Consider the following 20,579-nt stretch of genomic DNA (forward strand, 5'->3'; position numbering starts at 1 on the left):
AACGGAATGGACAGTGTCTTGAAGGGAGGATATAAGACGAACATCAACAAAATCAAAACGAGGATAATGGAATGTATCAAATTAAATCGGGTGATGCTGAGGGGATTAGATTAGGAAATGAGACACTTAAAGTAGTAAAGGAGTTTTGCTATTTAGGGAGTAAAATAACTGATGATGGTCGAAGTAGAGAGGATATAAAATGTAGACTGGCAATGGCAAGGAAATCGTTTCTGAAGAAGAGAAATTTGTTAACATCGAGTATAGATTTAAGTGTCAGGAAGTCGTTTCTGAAAGTATTTGTATGGAGTGTAGCCATGTATGGAAGTGAAACATGGACGATAACCAGTTTGAACAAGAAGAGAATAGAAGCTTTCGAAATGTGGTGCTACAGAAGAATGCTGAAGATAAGGTGGGTAGATCATGTAACTAATGAGGAGGTATTGAATAGGATTGGGGAGAAGAGAAGTTTGTGGCACAACCTGACCAGAAGACGGGATCGGTTGGTAGGACATGTTTTGAGGCATCAAGGGATCACAAATTTAGCATTGGAGGGCAGCGTGGAGGGTAAAAATCGTAGAGGGAGACCAAGAGATGAATACACTAAGCAGATTCAGAAGGATGTAGGTTGCAGTAGGTACTGGGAGATGAAGAAGCTTGCACAGGATAGAGTAGCATGGAGAGCTGCATCAAACCAGTCTCAGGACTGAAGACCACAACAACAACAACAACAACAACAACAACAACAACATCCTGGAAGCGAACTGCTTTACCGGTGACTAACTTTCCTTGTGAAAACTATTTTAAGTTCTTTGATTTGCACATCACTTAAACTACCTGGACTTGTGTAATCCTGTGGACAATTAAAATTCTTTTCTCGTTGGTGCTACGTTTGAATAAAATGTTTATTGTACTGTACCACCTGGAAATCATTTAATGCATGTGCACGGTATTTTTGATCAACACAAATGCCATTCTCTGACGTCGCAGTCACAGTGGTTTGAGAATCGTGATAGTGAACTCACATTGACACCTCAATTACCAAAATCACCCAATCTGAATCTAATAGACAAATCTGGTACGCTGTTGGATGCCCACAAAGCACCAGCCAGTAATTTAAGAGAACTGAAAGACCTGTGCCATATATCTCCAGAAACCTACCGAGCACTGGTCAAATCCAGGTCATTCAGAATTACTGATGTACAGTGCTCGGAAGCTGGACGAACATGCTATTAAGCAGATGGTCGATGAGTGTGTGCTGACATTCCAAGATGGATTTAGGTCCAAAAGTAATTATGAAAAAATAAACAATTGATTTAAAGGAAAATGTGTCCGGCTGCAGTTCTTTTTTACCTGTTGTAAACTGAAGTGTGTCTGGCAGTGTAGTGTTGTGTCTACATCTACATCTACATCCATACTCCGCAAGCCACCTGACGGTGTGTGGCGGAGGGTACCTTGACTGCCTCTATCGGTTCTCCCTTCTAATCCAGTCTCGTATTGTTCGTCGAAAGAAGGATAGTCAGTATGCCCCTGTGGGGGCTCTAATCTCTCCGATTTTATCCTCACGGTCTCTTCGCGAGATATACGTAGGAGGGAGCAATATACTGCTCGACTCCTCGGTGAAGGTATGTTCTCGAAACTTCAACGAAAGCTCGTACCGAGCTACTGAGCGTCTCTCTTGCAGAGTCTTCCACTGGAGTTTATCTATCATCTCCGTAACGCTTTCGCGATTACTAAATGATCCTGTAACGAAGCGCGCTGCTGTCCATTGGATCTTCTCTATCTCTTCTATCAACCCTATCTGGTACGGATCCCACACAAGTGAGCAGTACTCAAGCAGAACAAGTGTACTGTAACCTATTTCCTTTGTTTTCGGACTGCATTTCCGTAGGAGTCTTCCAATGAATCTCACTCTGGCATCTGCTTTACCGATGATTAATATTATACGGTGATTCCATTTTAAATCACTCCTAATGTCTACTCCCAGATAATTTATGGAATTAACTGCTTCCATTTGATGACCTGCTATACTGTAGCTAAATGATAAAGGATCTTTCTTTCTATGTATTCGCAACACATTACACTTGTCTACATTGAGATTCAATTGCCATTCCCTGCACCATGCGTCAATACGCTGCAGATCCTCCTGGATTTCAGTACAATTTTCCATTGTCTGCATCGTTATGGATGAGCACTGAAGTAAAATAACGTGGTGCAGGCACATAACCTATTTCCCTCTAACTGAAGCAAGGCAATCAGTAAGTTTGATATCCTTATCCAGATGTACGGATTACCATCGATAGTATCACATTGGCACGGCAGATACACTCTAGTGACAAGTAAATGCAGATTAGTGTATTTCCTTCTCTAGCCAGCCAAACTTCAAGGTTATTAGCGGAGTGTTGTATATAGGCAAGAGAAGCTGCGGTACTCACTTGTTGCTGCTGCGCTCGCTCTCGTCGCCGGACGAGAGGTCCCCGTCGGAGGCGGAGAGCCAGCAGGAATCGTCGGGGCGCGGAACTGGCCCCGACCCGGGCGCCGCCCGCTCCTCCCACGAGCCCGAACCCACGCGGGGCTCGTCTGCAACACACATCACACCTCCTCACAAACACTCTCCGACAAACTACTGGCGTACAGGCTGTGCCAGCAGGAGAGCTCGGTATTCACAGAGATGACAGAAACGACCATTCGAAGCAAAAAATTCTAGCTCCTTAAAAAGATTTTTTTCTTTCAAATTGTGTTCCACAAAGTAATATTTTCTTATTAAAAAATCCTGCAATGAATGACATTACATACAAAAATAAAGAGAGCGTTCTTAAAGCTCAAAATAATGAGTTACACCAATCTGAAGAGCACCAGTAACAAAATCCCAAGTATATTCGTGCACAATATATATATTCACTTATAAAATTTGTATTAACAATCCAAACGAATTCAAAAGTAATAGCAGTGTACATGGCTACAACACTAGGAGAAAAGATGATCTTCACTAATCAAGGTTAAACCTAACTTTGGCTCAGAAGGGGGTAAGTTATGCTGTCACAAAAGTCTTTGGTCACTTACCTAATAGCATCAAAAGTCTGACAGATAGCCATATAGCATTTAAAAGGAAATTAAAAGAATTTCTTAAATCGCAACTCCTCCTACTCATTAGATGATTTTTTTGGGTATAGTAAGTGGGTAATTTCCCCAGCCCCCACAAAAAAATATATAAAAATAAAAATATTTTGTGTAATGTAATATCTTGTATTGACACCTTTTATTAACCTGACACGTTCCACATCATTACGAAGTGTCGTATTCATGATCTATGGAACAAGTACTAATCTAATCCAATTTGGACTTTGACTAAAATACCTGAAACTTCAAGCTATCTAACCATGTATTTCACAATTATTTCCTGTGAACATAAATCTTTGAGGGGCTTCCTGGAACACAGTGGATGTGTTTATCTTTTCGGATACTCCACAGCAAAACGCGAGCTTTCAAGACTCTCTCTTCTGTATTGTTGTTATTGGGGCACGCGCGCGCGCGCGCGCGCGCGCGCACGCACGCACGCACGCACGCACACACACACACACACACACACACAACGGCGAGGCTACAAATGTTGTACCAGATTACCTCCAGCGGCCGAACACTAATTATCAGTGCTAGAACCGATATACGAGAGTTTCGCTGTTTTGAAAGTTGCCCGAGTACACTCGGGTTTTAAGTTTACTGTCAAAGTAATAAATATGAAATAACTCGGGGTTTTATGTTAATGGGCTAGTAAATATGGGCTCTAAAATACTATGAACACTTCATTTTTGATACTTCAAAATAAATCTATTATAGTGCAAGCTCTTTGCTATCTATATTTTGGGAGGATGCAGTATGGACTAAAAACAACAAAAAATTGTCTAACATGGGCTCTAAAAATACACACTTTACGAGCTAGAGATGTGTTTCTGAATAGCGAAGATGAACAAGGTGCTCATGCTCTTAATGTATCCACTTTTAGAGTGCATGTTTACTGGACTCTTTTGCTTCGAATTATAGTTCCTGTTATATCCCTCAATACTGACCATTCCTCCAGGACACCCGCATATGAGCACGGGAGTCCGCAGAAATTCTTACAAGAGACGAAAAACTCCGACACTGCCATTTTTTATTTATGTACGTGGTTCGGTGAGTTAGTAAACGTGTTTTGCCACAGGAACTAAAACTGACAAGAAACACACAAAACTTTTGTACTTCTACGAATTGTTAGTTAAATTAGTATTGTTTAAAAATAAATTACCCTGACATCTTAATGACAAACAATCAATTAATTGTAGATGGTTCAAATGGCTCTGAGCACTATGGGACTTAACTTCTGAAGTCATCAGTCCCCTAGAACGTAGAACTACTTAAACCTAACTAACCTAAAGACATCACACATATCCATGCCCGAGGCAGGATTCGAACCTGCGACCGTAGCGGTCTCGCGGTTCCAGACTGTAGCGCCTAGAACCGCACGGCCACTCCGGCCGGCAATTGTAGATGCAAAGTACATTTTTTACGTTAATAACATAAATATGAATGCCACCTTTTTGAGTCAATGATCTAAAATCTTCATACAATTAAATAAAAATTAACAAACCGATGTCAGAACGATTCAGAAAAAACTGTTGAATATCAACAAAAATGACCAACTTTAATATTTCTCGAATGGAGGATCAGGCTACATACTTTGCGAAAATGCTTATTAGATTTGATGTCATCCACAGCACTGCATAAGCTTACAAAACACACGTTATCGCTTTCATTTATTTTATCTGACCAGTTTCATGCTTTCTATTTTCTTGTTATTCACTGGCATGACTAAAACTGAACAAAACGTCTTTTAAAAACTACATTTTTCCTTGGTGACGTAAAGTGTAGTCTAAGGTCTATAACGCACTAGATGAACGCGAGAAATTTTCCAACACCATCCTCAAATTGGCCTGGAAAATCGACTTTTAACAGCATAGGATAGAACCGACGCAGTCCTCGTCTCTCAAGGTTGTCACAGTACTGTGCAATCAGACCAACTGTACAGCCAAATTGGCAGCATTTCGCACTGTGTTACACCCCACAGATTTCTGATGGTTCCAATACCTGGCGGGGATATCTTATCAATATCGAAATTTTCCACTTCTTCCCTCTCTCTTTTAGAGCATAAAATGGGATTTCTGTTTCTTTTGAAGGAGGACATTATTCCACTAGGCTACGTTTAAAATATTTTACTCGCACTACTAGTTTCGGACACAACCAATTGTCAAGTATGTCAATAGTAACAGATGTGATAGAATATAATCGTTTCGTTTCTGCATATTTGTGCGCAGCACGGTCGCCAACAGTCATAATCTAAAATGTAAAGTGCATGACATGAAAGTGTTTGACATGAAAGTGTTTTCGAGGACAATATCATTACTACGTTATGTACTGTAGATGCCACGAGAACAGACAGTGCCAGAGACTGTTGTTGTTGTTGTTGTTGTGGTCTTCAGTCCTGAGACTGGTTTGATGCAGCTCTCCATGCTACTCTATCCTGTGCAAGCTTCTTCATCTCCCAGTACCTACTGCAACCTACATCCTTCTGAATCTGCTTAATGTATTCATCTCTTGGTCTCCCTCTACGATTTTTACCCTCCACGCTGCCCTCCAATGCTAAATTTGTGATCCCTTGATGCCTCAAAACATGTCCTACCAACCGATCCCTTCTTCTAGTCAAGTTGTGCCACAAACATCTCTTCTCCCCAATCCTATTCAATACCTCCTCATTAGTTACGTGATCTACCCACCTTATCTTCAGCATTCTTCTGTAGCACCACATTTCGAAAGCTTCTATTCTCTTCTTGTCCAAACTGGTTATCGTCCATGTTTCACTTCCATACATGGCTACACTCCATACAAATACTTTCAGAAATGACTTCCTGACACTTAAATCTATACTCGATGTTAACAAATTTCTCTTCTTCAGAAACGATTTCCTTGCCATTGCCAGTCTACATTTTATATCCTCTCTACTTCGACCATCATCAGTTATTTTGCTCCCCAAATAGCAAAACTCCTTAAGGGTCTCATTTCCTAATCTAATCCCCTCAGCATCACCCGATTTAATTTGACTACATTCCATTATCCTCGGTTTGCTTTTGTTGATGTTCATCTTATATTCTCCTTTCAAGACACTGTGCATTCCGTTCAACTGCTCTTCCAAGTCCTTTGCTGTCTCTGACAGAATTACAATGTCATCGGCGAACCTCAAAGTTTTTACTTCTTTTCCATGAATTTTAATACCTACTCCGAATTTTTCTTTTGTTTCCTTTACTGCTTGCTCAATATACAGATTGAATAACATCGGGGAGAGGCTACAACCCTGTCTCACTCCTTTCCCAACCACTGCTTCCCTTTCATGCCCCTCGACTCTTACAACTGCCATCTGGTTTCTGTACAAATTGTAAATAGCCTTTCGCTCCCTGTATTTTACCCCTGCCACCTTCAGAATTTGAAAGAGAGTATTCCAGTTAACGTTGTCAAAAGCTTTCTCTAAGTCTACAAATGCTAGAAACGTAGGTTTGCCTTTTCTTAATCTTTCTTCTAAGATAAGTCGTAAGGTTAGTATTGCCTCACGTGTTCCAACATTTCTACGGAATCCAAACTGATCTTCCCCGAGGTCCGCTTCTACCAGTTTTTCCATTCGTCTGTAAAGAATTCGTGTTAGTATTTTGCAGCTGTGACTTATTAAACTGATAGTTCGGTAATTTTCACATCTGTCAACACCTGCTTTCTTTGGTATTGGAATTATTATATTCTTCTTGAAGTCTGTGGGTATTTCGCCTGTCTCATACATCTTGCTCACCAGAAGGTAGAGTTTTGTCATGACTGGCTCTCCCAAGGCCATCAGTAGTTCTAATGGAATGTTGTCTACTCCCGGGGCCTTGTTTCGACTCAGGTCTTTCAGTTCTCTGTCAAACTCTTCACGCAGTATCTTATCTCCCATTTCATCTTCATCTAGCCAGAGACTAGTAGTGCAAATAAAATATTTTAAACGCAGCCTGGTGGAATAACGTCCTCCTCCTTCAGATTGTTGAGGCTCACCAAGAAGAAAATTTGCTGTTTCGACTCAAGCAGCTGCACTCATAGATTTAGTAGAGACTGCTGCGTTCTTCAGAGTCTACTGCACCTGCTGTGTCGTGTAAAGCTGAACGCAAAATTTGCAAGTCATCACGCACGGGTCCTATGTTGTCAGGCAGTGTGGGAAAGGGGGCGGTTTTGAGGAAGTTGAAGACGTATGACAGGCACGCATACAACTACCATGCTGGTGTAGTATGGAATTAGCGCTCCAGGGAATTATATGGATCTCTTTCTGCAGTTCTAAGAGAACTGTACCAGCAAGGGACAGAGAAAAGCACTGTCCTGTAAAGGTTCGTAGCCATTCTGATTGCAGAATAGCGCCGAAACTTCCAGCGCGCCAAGGAATTAGCACAATTTCTCGTGACTGGCGTGAAGAGAATAATAATAATCATAAAAAATACGACAGGTAGTAATTACTTCCCGTCGCACCAGGCAACGGTAATCTGCTGTTCAGATGCGTCACAGGCAATCATGGCTAGAAATTCGAGAGAATTCTGTAATGATTAAAGAATTTTTAATGATATTCCAGGAAAGGGCAGTGCCCGCTCTTGCGGGCGCCTATGTGAATGAGTAACACATAAAAGCTGCAAATTTTAGGCATCTGTATCTGAGTATATGGCCTGCTATTCCACGGTCTCTGCAGAAGGCCCAAAGCGGTTGCCGTGTGTTAGTCTGTGTAGTGTACATTATGAAATAATGCTTGTATAGCGTATGCGGCGATTGGAAGTGGAAGTTGAATGTACAGTGTCAGATTAACGTCTTACATTATTAAGTTACTTCTTTGCACCCTGATTTAGGTTTTCCGTGGTTTACCTAAATTACTTGAGACAAATGCTAATAAGATGTTTCCTTCGATGAGACCACGACCGATTACGTGTTCCATCTTTGTCACGCTAGACATATATATATATATGGTGTTTGTTTAAACTTGAGACGACTAAAGTCTCGAAAACAATGGGCGGGGTCAACTTTGTATTTTCAAATGGAATCCCTCGCCTCCCATTTTTATTGCATATTCGGATTCTATGGCAAAAATACGTAATATTTACTAAAGCAATTGTTTTCTACGCTTGGTAGATGACGCTGTAATCGACAAATATCAAATGTGGCTGTTTTTGCAGTTAAGAAACGACGCATTAATTCCACATCCCATTTATGATGTAAATCTAAACTTTTGTGCTGTAAAGGTTGATATTTAGTTTAGTGTTCCAAATTTGATTATGCAGTACGACATGGGTGACATGTCTGGTTAGAAACTACATTTGCATGATCCAGGGACAACGACGTGGATGTTACAGTTTTCTGCTCCCATCGGGGTGCTTGACAGCGGCTAGTCCCCTACATCACACCATTGGGGTGCTTGATTTCGGTGAGTACCCGCAGCAAGTGCGCCTGTCACCTCTTACTTTCAAACAATGGTTGTGATTTCTATTCTGCTGGTAGCCTGCCTGCGATACAGTAACGGCGGCTGTACGGAAACACACCGAAGCCAGTCACCCTGATCGCGGGGTTCGAGGACGACCACCGTAATCAAACAATCGGATGGTTTCGGATACTTGCCAGAAATGTCAATGTCTAGTCACATTATTTGTACTGTACAGTCACATTTGCAACCCTAAACTAAATTTCGAACATAAATATCAACCTTTAGAACACAAAGGTTTCAATTTACATCGTGAATGAAATGTATAATCAAATGTGTCGTTTCTCAATTGCAAGAACGGGTGCACTTGATATTTGTCGATTACAGTGCCATCCACCACGAATGAGAAACAATGTCTGAGTATGTGTTTTTTGGCGTAGAATCGGAATATACAATAAAAATGGTAGTTTCCATTTGAAAATACAAAGCTGACGCCACTCACCCATTACAGGTGGTAAGGAAGTGGCCGGCTGTAGCACACACAGATGTTCCCTTTAACAATACTAACTTTTCACATGGACCTTTTTTTCGTACGCTGCGTCTTTTTCGAGATTTTAGTTGTCTCAAGTGAAAACAAACACCCTGTATATGACTTGTGTTACTTGTACCACAGCATGTCCAAAATTCTTGCGCAAGTGATCTACAGATGAATACTACCGCTATTAGTAATGTACGTGATGAATACACGGGGCATCCGACAAGTCCCTGAATATCTCTTGTCTATGTATAAATGGGGGAAATATATAATTGTTTTATTGGTGTCCCAGCTTTGTAACTTATTAAAAGTATTGTTGTCACTATCGTATGGAAGTGTTTTGATCAATTTTTGTGAATGTGTTATCAGATAATGCCGTGGAGCAGCTAGCTGCAGCCCGCTGTCTTTTGTTGTCACAATTTCCAAATACCGCGTATCGCTTAAGAACGTTATTTCTGAGGATGAATGTGCGATATATAACACTTCACATAGGAGAAACTACATTTTCTGGTATACGCAAAATGCCCACTATCTGCACGGGCTAGAAAAGAACACGCCTCGTGTTACAATATGAGCAGGGATGTCATCAAGGTACCTCTTAGGGCATATTTTTTATTGATACATGAATGGAAATTCTTATTTCGACAGACGTGTGTAATTACCCAGATCGAAGACAAAGTAATCGTGCATCGTGTGTGTGTGTTCATCAAGGGGGAGTTCCACATACTTACTTCATGGATGATCAATTTTGAGACCACTGGATTGAACGCTTCAATCACATCTCCCCCCCCCCCCCCCAAATGAAGCACAGACCTTACCAAACCAGACAACTGATTATGGGGAACAATCGAACCCCATGTGGGTCAGGTCCGTGCAAGACCAATGAAGAATTGCGCAAAAATGTTGCGCAAGCCTTTCCAAGCCATTACACGATGTTGAGCTGTCAAAGAGGACCTGGAGACAAACAGGTATCTGCGTAAGGTACGATTGTGCAAAAGTAAATTCGCTGGATGTATAGTTTTTATATGTAAGTACTCCAATTCACAATATAATGCTTTGACATAAGAGTATGGAGACTTTCCGGACACAATACATATGAAATGGCAGCAACTGATGACTTGGCTGTATGGAAATGTAGCCACATGCCAATTCTAATAATAATAATAATAATCACTCATATAAATACATCGGCTACACCACCGCAATTTCATAACCACTTCTACAACCCTTTAGATCACATAACATCAACAGATACGAAGAAAGTAAATTGGAAAAAGAAAACACTTCATGGCAAGCACCCGTATCATCTAACACAGCCACACATCGATCAAGACGCATCCAACACATGGCTAAGAAAAGGCAATATATACAGTGAGACAGACAGAAGGATTCATGATTGCAATACAGGATCAAACAATAAACACCAGGTATTACAGCAAGCATATTATTAAAGATCCCAATACCACAACAGATAAATGCAGACTTTGTAAACAACAAATAGAAACAGTACATCACATCACAAGCGGATGTACAATACTAGCAAATACAGAATACCCCAGAAGACATGACAATGTCGCAAAAATAATACATCAACAGCTTGCCTTACAACATAAACTTTTAAAACAACAAGTTCCTACATACAAGCATGCACCACAAAATGTACTTGAGAATGATGAATACAAATTATACTGGAACAGAACCATTATAACAGATAAAACAACGCCACATAACAAACCTGACATACTCACCAATAAAAAGAAGAAATTAACACAACTAATCGAAATATCCATACCCAATACAACAAATATACAAAATAAAACAGTAGAAAAAATTGAAAAATACATCCAACTGGCTGAGGAAGTCAAAGACATGTGGCATCAGGATAAAGTTGACATCATACCAATTATACTATCAACTACAGGAGTCATACCACACAATATCCACCAGTACATCAATGCAATACAGCTACATCCAAACATATATATACAACCACAGAAATCCGTAATTACTGATACAAGTTCAATTACCCGAAAGTTCCTAAATGCAATATAACACATACCGTACAGTTGATAGGAAGTGGCGCTTGATCAAGGTCCGCGTCACTTTCCATTCTTAACCAGACTTAACGTCTGAGAAAGTAAAGAAATAATAATAATAATAATAATAATAATAATAAAGAGAAAACAAAGTATGCAGGTGAACTTCTTAAATGTGAAGCGTATTTCGAAAGTAAGAGTCGTTCGGTCATAAAAACAATATATACGATAGAAATATTTGTTAGGCGGTTTTAGTTTCCCATTCACCAACTTCACTTTTCCAGGTAAATGTTGTCCATTTCCAAACCTTTTCCGCAACTTTAACACTAATTACTTCAACTTCCCTCCATAGAAATATTTCGCCTGGGAACTGAACCACCTGATAAAAACGGTTTCGAGTTCCTCTCCATCTTCAAGCAAATGTCCATCGTGCCATTCTTTCAAGTGCAAGAGGCAGTTACAGGTGCCGGATGTAAAGCTGTGACTATAGCGTGGCTATTCGCGAAGGGAAACGCTGAATCTTATCCTTGGTGCGGGCAGCAGCACTTGAACGCTCGTTGTCGTTGAAGACTATCCCAAGCAACAGTCATCTATTTTGGATCGCACGTCTCAATTACGTGATTGTTTGTTGAGCAAGTCAGACGTAATTGTTGAGCCACGTTACGAAATAAACCCAAAACAGCACCCCTTTCCTCCCGGAAATCAGTGGCCAAATTTTTTCGATTCGAGTAAGGAGACTGAATTATCGGCTCTGACGAAGTTAATGGCGTCATTGCGTTCACTGCTCTCTTTTACTTTGAATTGGTGTAGGATTTTCACGTTTGCTCCCACTAATAATGTGAGAAAACAAATCGTTTCCATTTTGTTGATAGTGTTTCAAAAACACTCGTCCGCTTGAGCAGCTTTGTCCATTGGGTTGGTCGATAAGCATTTTAATAGTCACCGTGCACACAATTTGCGATATCCTAGTTTTTCCATGGGAAATCGTGTAAATAGTACTGCGACCGAAACGATGAAATTCATCAGCCGTGCGCCAGTTGTCAATATTGTCGACCAGATCTTGGTGTGGTCTCCGTCACCCATCTACGTCCACATTTGTACTCCGCAAGCCACCCAACGGTGTGTGGCGGAGGCCACTTTACGTCCCACTATCATTACCTCCCTTTCCTGTTACAGTCGCGTATGGTTCGCGGGAAGAACGACTGCCGGAAAGCCTCCGTGCGCGCTCGAATCTCTCTAATATTACATTCGTGATCTCGGGAGGTATAAGTAGGGGGAAGCAATATATTCGATACCTCATCCAGAAACGTAGCCTCTCGGAACCTGGACAGCAAGCTACACCGCGATGCAGAGCGCCTCTCTTGCAGTCTGTCACTTGAGTGTATTAAACATCTCCGTAACGCTATCACGGTTACCAAATAACCCTGTGACGAAACGCGCCGCTCTTCTTTGGATCTTCTCTATCTCCTCTCTCAACCCGACCTGGTGCGGATCCCACACTGATGAGCAATACTCAAGTATAGGTCGAACGAGTGTTTTGTAAGCAACCTCCTTTGTTGATGGACTACATTTTCTAAGGACTCTCCCAATGAATCTCAACCTGGCACCCGCATTACCAACAATTAATTTTATATGGTCATTCCACTTCACTCATACTCATTCCACTTCACTCATACTCGCAGATATTTTACAAAAGTAACTGCTAGCAGTGTTAGTTCCGCTTTCATATAATCATACTATACAGGATCCTCCTTTCTATGTATTCGCAATACATTACATTCGTCTATGTTAAGTGTCAGTTGCCACTCCCTGTACCAAGTGCCTATCCGCTGCAGATCTTCCTGCATTTCACTGCAATTTTCTAATGCTGCAACTTCTCTGTATACTACAACGTCATCCGCGAAAAGCCGCACGGAACTTCCGACGCTATTTACTAGGTCATTTATATATATTGTGAAAAGCAATGGTCCCATAACACTTCCCTGTGGCACGCCAGAGGTTACTTTAACGTCTGTAGACGCCTCTCCATTGAGAACAACATGCTCTGTTCTGTTTGCTAAAAACTCTCCAATCCAGCCACACAGCTGGTCTGATATTCCGTAGGCTCTTACTTTGTTTATCAGGCGACAGTGCGGAACTGTATCGAACGCCTTCCGGAAGTCAAGAAAAATAGCATCTACCTGGGAGCCTGTATCTAATATTTTCTGGGTCTCACGAACAAATAAAGCGAGTTGGGTCTCACACGATGGCTGTTTCCGGAATCCGTGTTGATTCCTACAGAGTAGATTCTGGGTTTCGAGAAATGACATGATACGCGAGCAAAGAACATGTTCTAAAATTCTACAACAGATCGATGTCAGAGATATAGGTCTATAGTTTTGCGCATCTGCTCGACGACCCTTCTTGAAGACTGGGACTACCTGTGCTCCTTTCCAATCATTTGGAACCTTCCGTTGCTCTAGAGACTTTCAGTACACGGCCCATACTGCCAGGCCCACAAACTAGGCACTATTTTTATGAATACGAGCAGGTGTAGTTCCTTTTGCACACAAAAGTCGAGTAACAGCAGCAGTTTTCGGAACCACTGATGTGTGGTTTTACTCACTACTGAAAACAACAGCTTCTGTGACTTTTCAAAACTCGCACGCAACTGCAATGACGAACGACCGTGGACTCTTACCGTCCATAGTGGATATTCGTCTGTAGTCGGACACAATACAAAACCAGCTTCGCTGCAACTTTCCAATTAATAAATAATATAAAAACTAACGCTGCACAGGCAGACAGAGAAGCAAGACACCTGGAGCAGTGAAGTGGTAGTTGTTGGGGATGAATTATGCAAAGAAGCGAGGAAGCCGGACAAGTGCGCCCGTGTTTACGTAAGACGCAGTGAGGTGCGGCGGCGGCGGCGGCGGCGGCGCCTGGACTTGGGAACCAGGCGGCGTCGACGCGGCGTGTTTCGACATCTGACTGGACACTCTTTTCTCGCGCAAGACACGCCTAAGCGCCGATGTCGGGCCGCTCCAAGGCGAGGAGCATCCTCCAGTAAGAGGGATACGACAGCCTGCTTGCCAATGTAATGACTCCTATCTACAGCGGATCTCGTGTTGATACATACTTCTACACTACTGGCCATTAAAATTACTACGCCAAGAAGAAATGCAGATCATAAACGGGTATTCATTGGACTAATACAGGGTGTTTCAAAAATGACCGGTATATTTGAAACGGCAATACAAACTAAACGAGCAGCGATAGAAATACACCGTTTGTTGCATTATGCTTGGGACAACAGTACATTTTCAGGCAGACAAACTTTCGAAATTACAGTAGTTACAATTTGCAACAACAGATGGCGCTGCGGTCTGGGAAACTCTATAGTACGATATTTTCCACATATCCACCATGCGTAGCAATAATATGGCGTAGTCTCTGAATGAAATTACCCGAAACCTTTGACAACGTGTCTGGCGGAATGGCTTCACATGCAGATGAGATGTACTGCTTCAGCTGTTCAATTGTTTCTGGATTCTGGCGGTACACCTGGTCTTTCAAGTGTCCCCACAGAAAGAAGTCACAGGGGTTCATGTCTGGCGAATAGGGAGGCCAATCCACGCCGCCTCCTGTATGTTTCGGATAGCCCAAAGCAATCACACGATCATCGAAATATTCATTCAGGAAATTAAAGACGTCGGCCGTGCGATGTGGCCGGGCACCATCTTGCATAAACCACGATGTGTTCGCAGTGTCGTCTAAGGCAGTTTGTACCGCCACAAATTCACGAAGAATGTCCAGATAGCGTGATGCAGTAATCGTTTCGGATCTGAAAAATCGGCCAATGATTCCTTTGGAAGAAATGGCGGCCCAGACCAGTACTTTTTGAGGATGCAGGGACGATGGGACTGCAACATGGGGCTTTTCGGTTCCCCATATGCGCCAGTTCTGTTTATTGACGAAGCCGTCCAGGTAAAAATAAGCTTCGTCAGCAAACCAAATGCTGCCCACATGCATATCGCCGTCATCAATCATGTGCACTATATCGTTAGCGAATGTCTCTCGTGCAGCAATGGTAGCGGCGCTGAGGGGTTGCCGCATTTGAATTTTGTATGGATAGAGGTGTAAACTCTGGCGCATGAGACGATACGTGGACGTTGGCGTCATTTGGACCGCAGCTGCAACACGGCGAACGGAAACCCGAGGCCGCTGTCGGATCATCTGCTGCACTAGCTGCGCGTTGCCCTTTGTGGTTGCCGTACGCGGTCGCCCTACCTTTCCAGCACGTTCATCCGTCACGTTCCCAGTCCGTTGAAATTTTTCAAACAGATCCTTTATTGTATCGCTTTTCGGTCCTTTGGTTACGTTAAACCTCCGTTGAAATCTTCGTCTTGTTGCAACAACACTGTGGTCTAGGCGGTGGAATTCCAACACCAGAAAAATCCTCTGTTCTAAGGAATAAACCATGTTGTCCACAGCACACTTGCACGTTGTGAACAGCACACGCTTACAGCAGAAAGACGACGTACAGAATGGCGCACCCACAGACTGCGTTGTCGTCTATATCTTTCACATCACTTGCAGCGCCATCTGTTGTTGAAAATTGTAACTACTGTAATTTCGAAAGTTTGTCCGCCTGAAAATGTACTGTTGTCCCAAGCATATTGCAACAAACGGTGTATTTCTATCACTGCTCGTTTAGTTTTTATTGCCGTTTCAAATATACCGGTCATTTTTGAAACACCCTGTATATTATACTAGAACTGACATGTCATTACATTTCACGCAATTTGGGTGCATAGATCCTGAGAAAACAGTACCCAGAACAACCACCTCTGGCCGTAATAACGGCTACGATAAGCCTGGGCATTGAGTCAAACAGAGCTTGGATGGCGTGTACAGGTACAGCTGCCCATGCAGCTTCAACACGATACCACAGTTCATCAAGAGTAGTGACTGGCGTATTGTGACGAGACAGTTGCACGGCCACCATTGATAAGACGTTTTCCATTGGTGAGAGATCTGGGGAATGTGCTGGCCAGGGCAGCAGTCGAACATTTTCTGTATCCAGAGAGCCCCGTACAGGACCTGCAACATGCAGCCGTGCATTATCCTGCTGAAATGTAGGGATTCGCAGGGATCGAATGAAGGGTAGAGCCACGGGTCATAACACATCTTAAATGTAACGTCCACTGTTCAAAGTGCCGTCAATGCGAACAAGAGGTGACCGAGACGTGTAACCAATGGCACCCCATACCATCACGCCTGTGGTACGCCAGTATGGCGGTGACGAATACCCGCTTCCAATGCGCGTTCGCCGCCATGTCGCCAAACACGGATGCGACCGTCATGATGCTGTAAACAGAACCTGGATTCATCCGAAAAAATGACGTTTTGCCATTCGTGCACCCAGGTTCGTCGTTGAGTACACCATCGCAGGCGCTCCTGTCTGTGATTCAGCGTCAAGGGTAACCGCAACCGTGGTCTCCGAGCTGACACTCCATGCTGCTGCAAACGTCGTCGAACTGTTCGTGCAGATGGTTGTTGTCTTGCAAACGTCCCCATCTGTTGACTCAGGTATCGAGACGTGGCTGCACGATCCGTTACAGCCGTGCGGATAAGATGCCTGTCATCTCGACTGCTAGTGATACGAGGCCGTTGGGATCCAGCACGGCGTTCCGTATTACCGTCCTGAACCCACCGATTCCATATTCTGCTAACAGTCATTGGATCTCGACCAACGCGACCAGCAATGTCGCGATACGATAAACCGCAATCCGACCTTTAGCAAAGTCGAAAACGTGATGGCACGCATTTCTCCTCCTTACACAAGGCATCACAACAACGTTTCACCAGGCAACGCCTGTCAACTGCTGTTTGTGTATGAGAAATCGGTTGGAAACTTTCCTCATGTCAGCACGTTGTAGGTGTCGCCACCGGCACCAACCTTGTGTGAATGCTCTGAAAAGCTAATCATTTGCATATCGCAGCATCTTCTTGCTGTCTTGTTAAATTTCGCCTCTGTAGCACTTTATCTTCGTGGTGTAGCAATTTTAATGGCCAGTAGTGTAGATTTCCAGAAGGTTTATGACACCGTTCCTCAACTGGTTTCTAATTAGATTGCTTGCCTACGGAGTAATTCTCAGTTGCGCGGTTGGAATGGTGATTTCCTATCAGAGAGTTGTTCTTGATGTATTTAACCCATAATTTACGAGGTGAATTTCTGTAACATATACAGCAAGGTGGGGTCCCCAGGATTTCTACGTTTAAACTGAGATTTAAAGCCCAAATCATTTGAAAATTTAAATCTAAATTATATAACTTCTTTACAGTTATTTAAGTGTTGTTTAAAAACCCCTTGTCAATTTTCATGCGCTAAATAAACCCTGCAGAACTTTATTTATCTCACAAAAGCACATACTTTTGTGCAATTATTTAAGCAAAACTGTCAAAAACTGAATTTTACATTCTGAAAAATTACAGTGCAGCAAAGTCAATTTTCACACAAATATAAATTCTAGGGTTGAAACTTGCACATAAAAATTGCACTGGACAGGTGCAAAAAGGAAGTTTGTAATATCTACATTTCTCTTTAAACCACATTTAATTTGTAACTAATGCTCTGTTGGAGAAATAGGAAGGTGAAACTTCCTGGCAGATTAAAACTGTGTGCCGGACCGAGACTCAAATTCGGTCCCGAGTTCGAGTCTCGGTCCGGCGCACAGTTTTAATCTGTCAGGAAGTTTCATATCAGCGCACACTCCGCTGCAGAGTGAAAATCTCATTCTGGAAATAGAAAGGCGCCGATCGCCGATCACCATTGACCTGAATTTCTTCCTCTGAATGATCCTCTTGTTTGATAGCAGAATTGTGCTAACTATTGCAAAATCGTCATCTTCTTGTTGATCTTTATCAATGACATCTTCCTCCATCCACCGACTAAAAATTTCTTCACACTTATGATCCTTAAAAATGATACATTCCTGCGAACACATTTCTCTTATACTGAAGAAAACAGGTAGGTAGTTCACGAGGTGCTGTCTACGAAACCACAATGCATGTGAACAAATAAAGAGGGCGATAATGCAGTCGACAATAAAATATTGACGTGTTGGTGATTTTAGGAGCCAAGCGCGTATAGAAGCATTCCGCCAGAACTGACCTTGGAAAGTGAGTTCGTAAAATTCTTGCACTGTCTGAGAGACCACTTCCGGTGAGCTAATGGTTAAACGATTTAGGTGACTTAACTGTTTGGGGGGGTGGGGTTGGGTTGTTTGCGGGAAGAGACCGAACTGCGAGGTCATCGGTCTCATCGGATTAGGGAAGGACGGGGAAGGAAGTCGGCCGTGTCCTTTCAGAGGAACCATCCCGGATTTGCCTGGAGAGATTTAGGGAAATCACGGAAAACCTAAATCAGGATGGCCGGACGCGGGATTGAACCGTCGTCTAACTGTTTGGAGATGATGCTGTCGTTTACCGTGTAGTAAAGCCATCCGAGGATTAAAACCAATTGCAAAGTGATTTTAGGCAAGATATCTGTACTACGCAAAAAGTGGCAACTGACCAGAAAGAATAAGTGAGTACAAAAAAAAATCCGTTGCATTTCTGTAGAACGATGAATCACACAAATTTAAAGGTATTTGACTACTGGTATTAAACTTACTTTAACCGCGCAGTGGTCACGTGGATTACATATGCAATCCACTAGCGGAAATTAAAAAAATCTAGGCGGATAGCGACAATGCCTCGAGCCTCATTGTATTTAAAGGCGGATTATCGGTGGACCATCTCAGTTTGGTGTGATTGCCGGTCAAATGTGGAAGTGTCACAGGATTCCGCAAAGTCTGCAATCTGCGATCACGAAATCAATTACACAAGTATTTTGGAAACAGTATTTTTTTAGCTGATTTCTTTATTATTTATGAACGGATTAACATGTGAACAATCGTGCAATTCCATTAAATTTTTGAGACGATAATCAATCATCAGAGGCACGAAGCTCGAATTTTAGCGTCGCTGGTATTCCTAGTGGAAAATCAGCCATCAATCCTGGGAATGACACAGAGGAGTTCTGGGGGTCGCCGCCATGACTGTAGAACAACATAAAATGTAAGTACTCGAAAACTGTGTAGTGTGCATCAAATTCAATTCAAACGATCATTCTCAGATCTCTGTCTTGTTCCGAAAATCTTTGAATAGAATTTACTTCAATATTTATTTTTATAAGCTCTATCCAAGCCAGTGTCATTTTAGTTGAAATTGTGACTTCTTATTAAAATTTTGTTGTTTTTGCAATGAGGAAAACATTTTTAATTTTTTATGATAACTTTTAATAAACATTACTATGAGCAACACATGGAACATTCAATTTCTTTTTTCCCAAATTCAATGGGTTCTTCTTTTGTAGATGGGAAAATGTCATACACAGATAATCCATGCGACCACTTACGTTTATTTTTAGTGTGCGACGACTGCCGGGTTAACTAAATACTTACAAACAATTGAACTGGAATCATCTCATACGAAATGGCATGGGGCAAGCGAACCAAAGACTGCATTTTACTGGCATAATACTTAGGAGATGCAACACATCTACTGAAGTGACTGCCTTCAGCACAAGAAAGCTACTTAAGTGATTGCCTTCAACACTCTTGCCGTCCTATTCAAGAGTTCTGATGCAGGGTAGGGGATCCTTACCAGGTGGGACTGACGGGAGGCATCGGAAAATTCAAAGAAGAGAAACTCGTTTTGTGTTAGCATGGAATAGTGGTGTGTGTGTTATTCGGATATATGCCAAGCGAGTTGGGGCTGTAATCATTAAAACAAACGCGTTTTTAACTGCGGCGATATCTTTATATGGAATTTCAATCAGACCACGGTAATAAAACAGAGATAGCAGGATACGTTTTGGTGTTCATTTTTCTCCCCTTGCTGTTCAGGAGTGGAACAGTCGAGAAACAGCCTTAATGCAAGTAAGTGTAACCATGCAGATGTAGATGAACAAGCGTTACGGTACTGTTATTTCAAGGTGATGTCAAACTTCGTTCTCTGTAAAAACTAACCATTGTTTCAGTGCCTCGGAGGGGAAACAACAGTACTTGCACCCTCTCTTAATTCTCGTCTTTGTTAATGCAAAAAAATACCGAGTTTCGGCATGCTTCAGAAAACTGTGCCTAGTAAAGTACAATGGTGTTCTAATCAACCTTCGGGTTGATGAAAGTCATACGTACGAGCACGCAGCTACTTTTGTTTCGTAATCATGGGTAGAGCTTGTGGAAGATGATAAAGCAGGAAACGTGGCGCCACATGGAAACAATATCGAAATCTCCAAGATTTACATGATATATTCGCCAAATTTAAAGTGCATCTCATCTTAGTTACAAGCAGATGAAACATGATATCTATAAATTAGACGTAAATACAGATGTCTATAATTAGCGCTCAAACATTTTTAAAATCAGTCGGCCATTTGCCAGCAAGCACCCACATTTTAGTGACCATATGAAACAATACA

General features: G+C 42.1%; 1 protein-coding gene across 3 annotated transcripts in view; it reads right to left on the reverse strand.

The window, feature by feature from the left end:
- Window positions 1-20,579, reverse strand: part of LOC126253646 (rho guanine nucleotide exchange factor 10) — a 579,883-nt gene that overhangs the window by 38,630 nt on the left and 520,674 nt on the right. For all 3 annotated transcript variants that reach the window (XM_049955149.1, XM_049955151.1, XM_049955150.1), the window contains one exon: window positions 2,433-2,577. In XM_049955149.1, the coding sequence (XP_049811106.1) occupies window positions 2,433-2,577 (145 nt within the window). The remainder of the gene's footprint in view (window positions 1-2,432; window positions 2,578-20,579) is intronic.

Source organism: Schistocerca nitens, chromosome 4, assembly GCF_023898315.1.
Source record: "Schistocerca nitens isolate TAMUIC-IGC-003100 chromosome 4, iqSchNite1.1, whole genome shotgun sequence".
NCBI lineage: Eukaryota > Metazoa > Arthropoda > Insecta > Orthoptera > Acrididae > Schistocerca > Schistocerca nitens.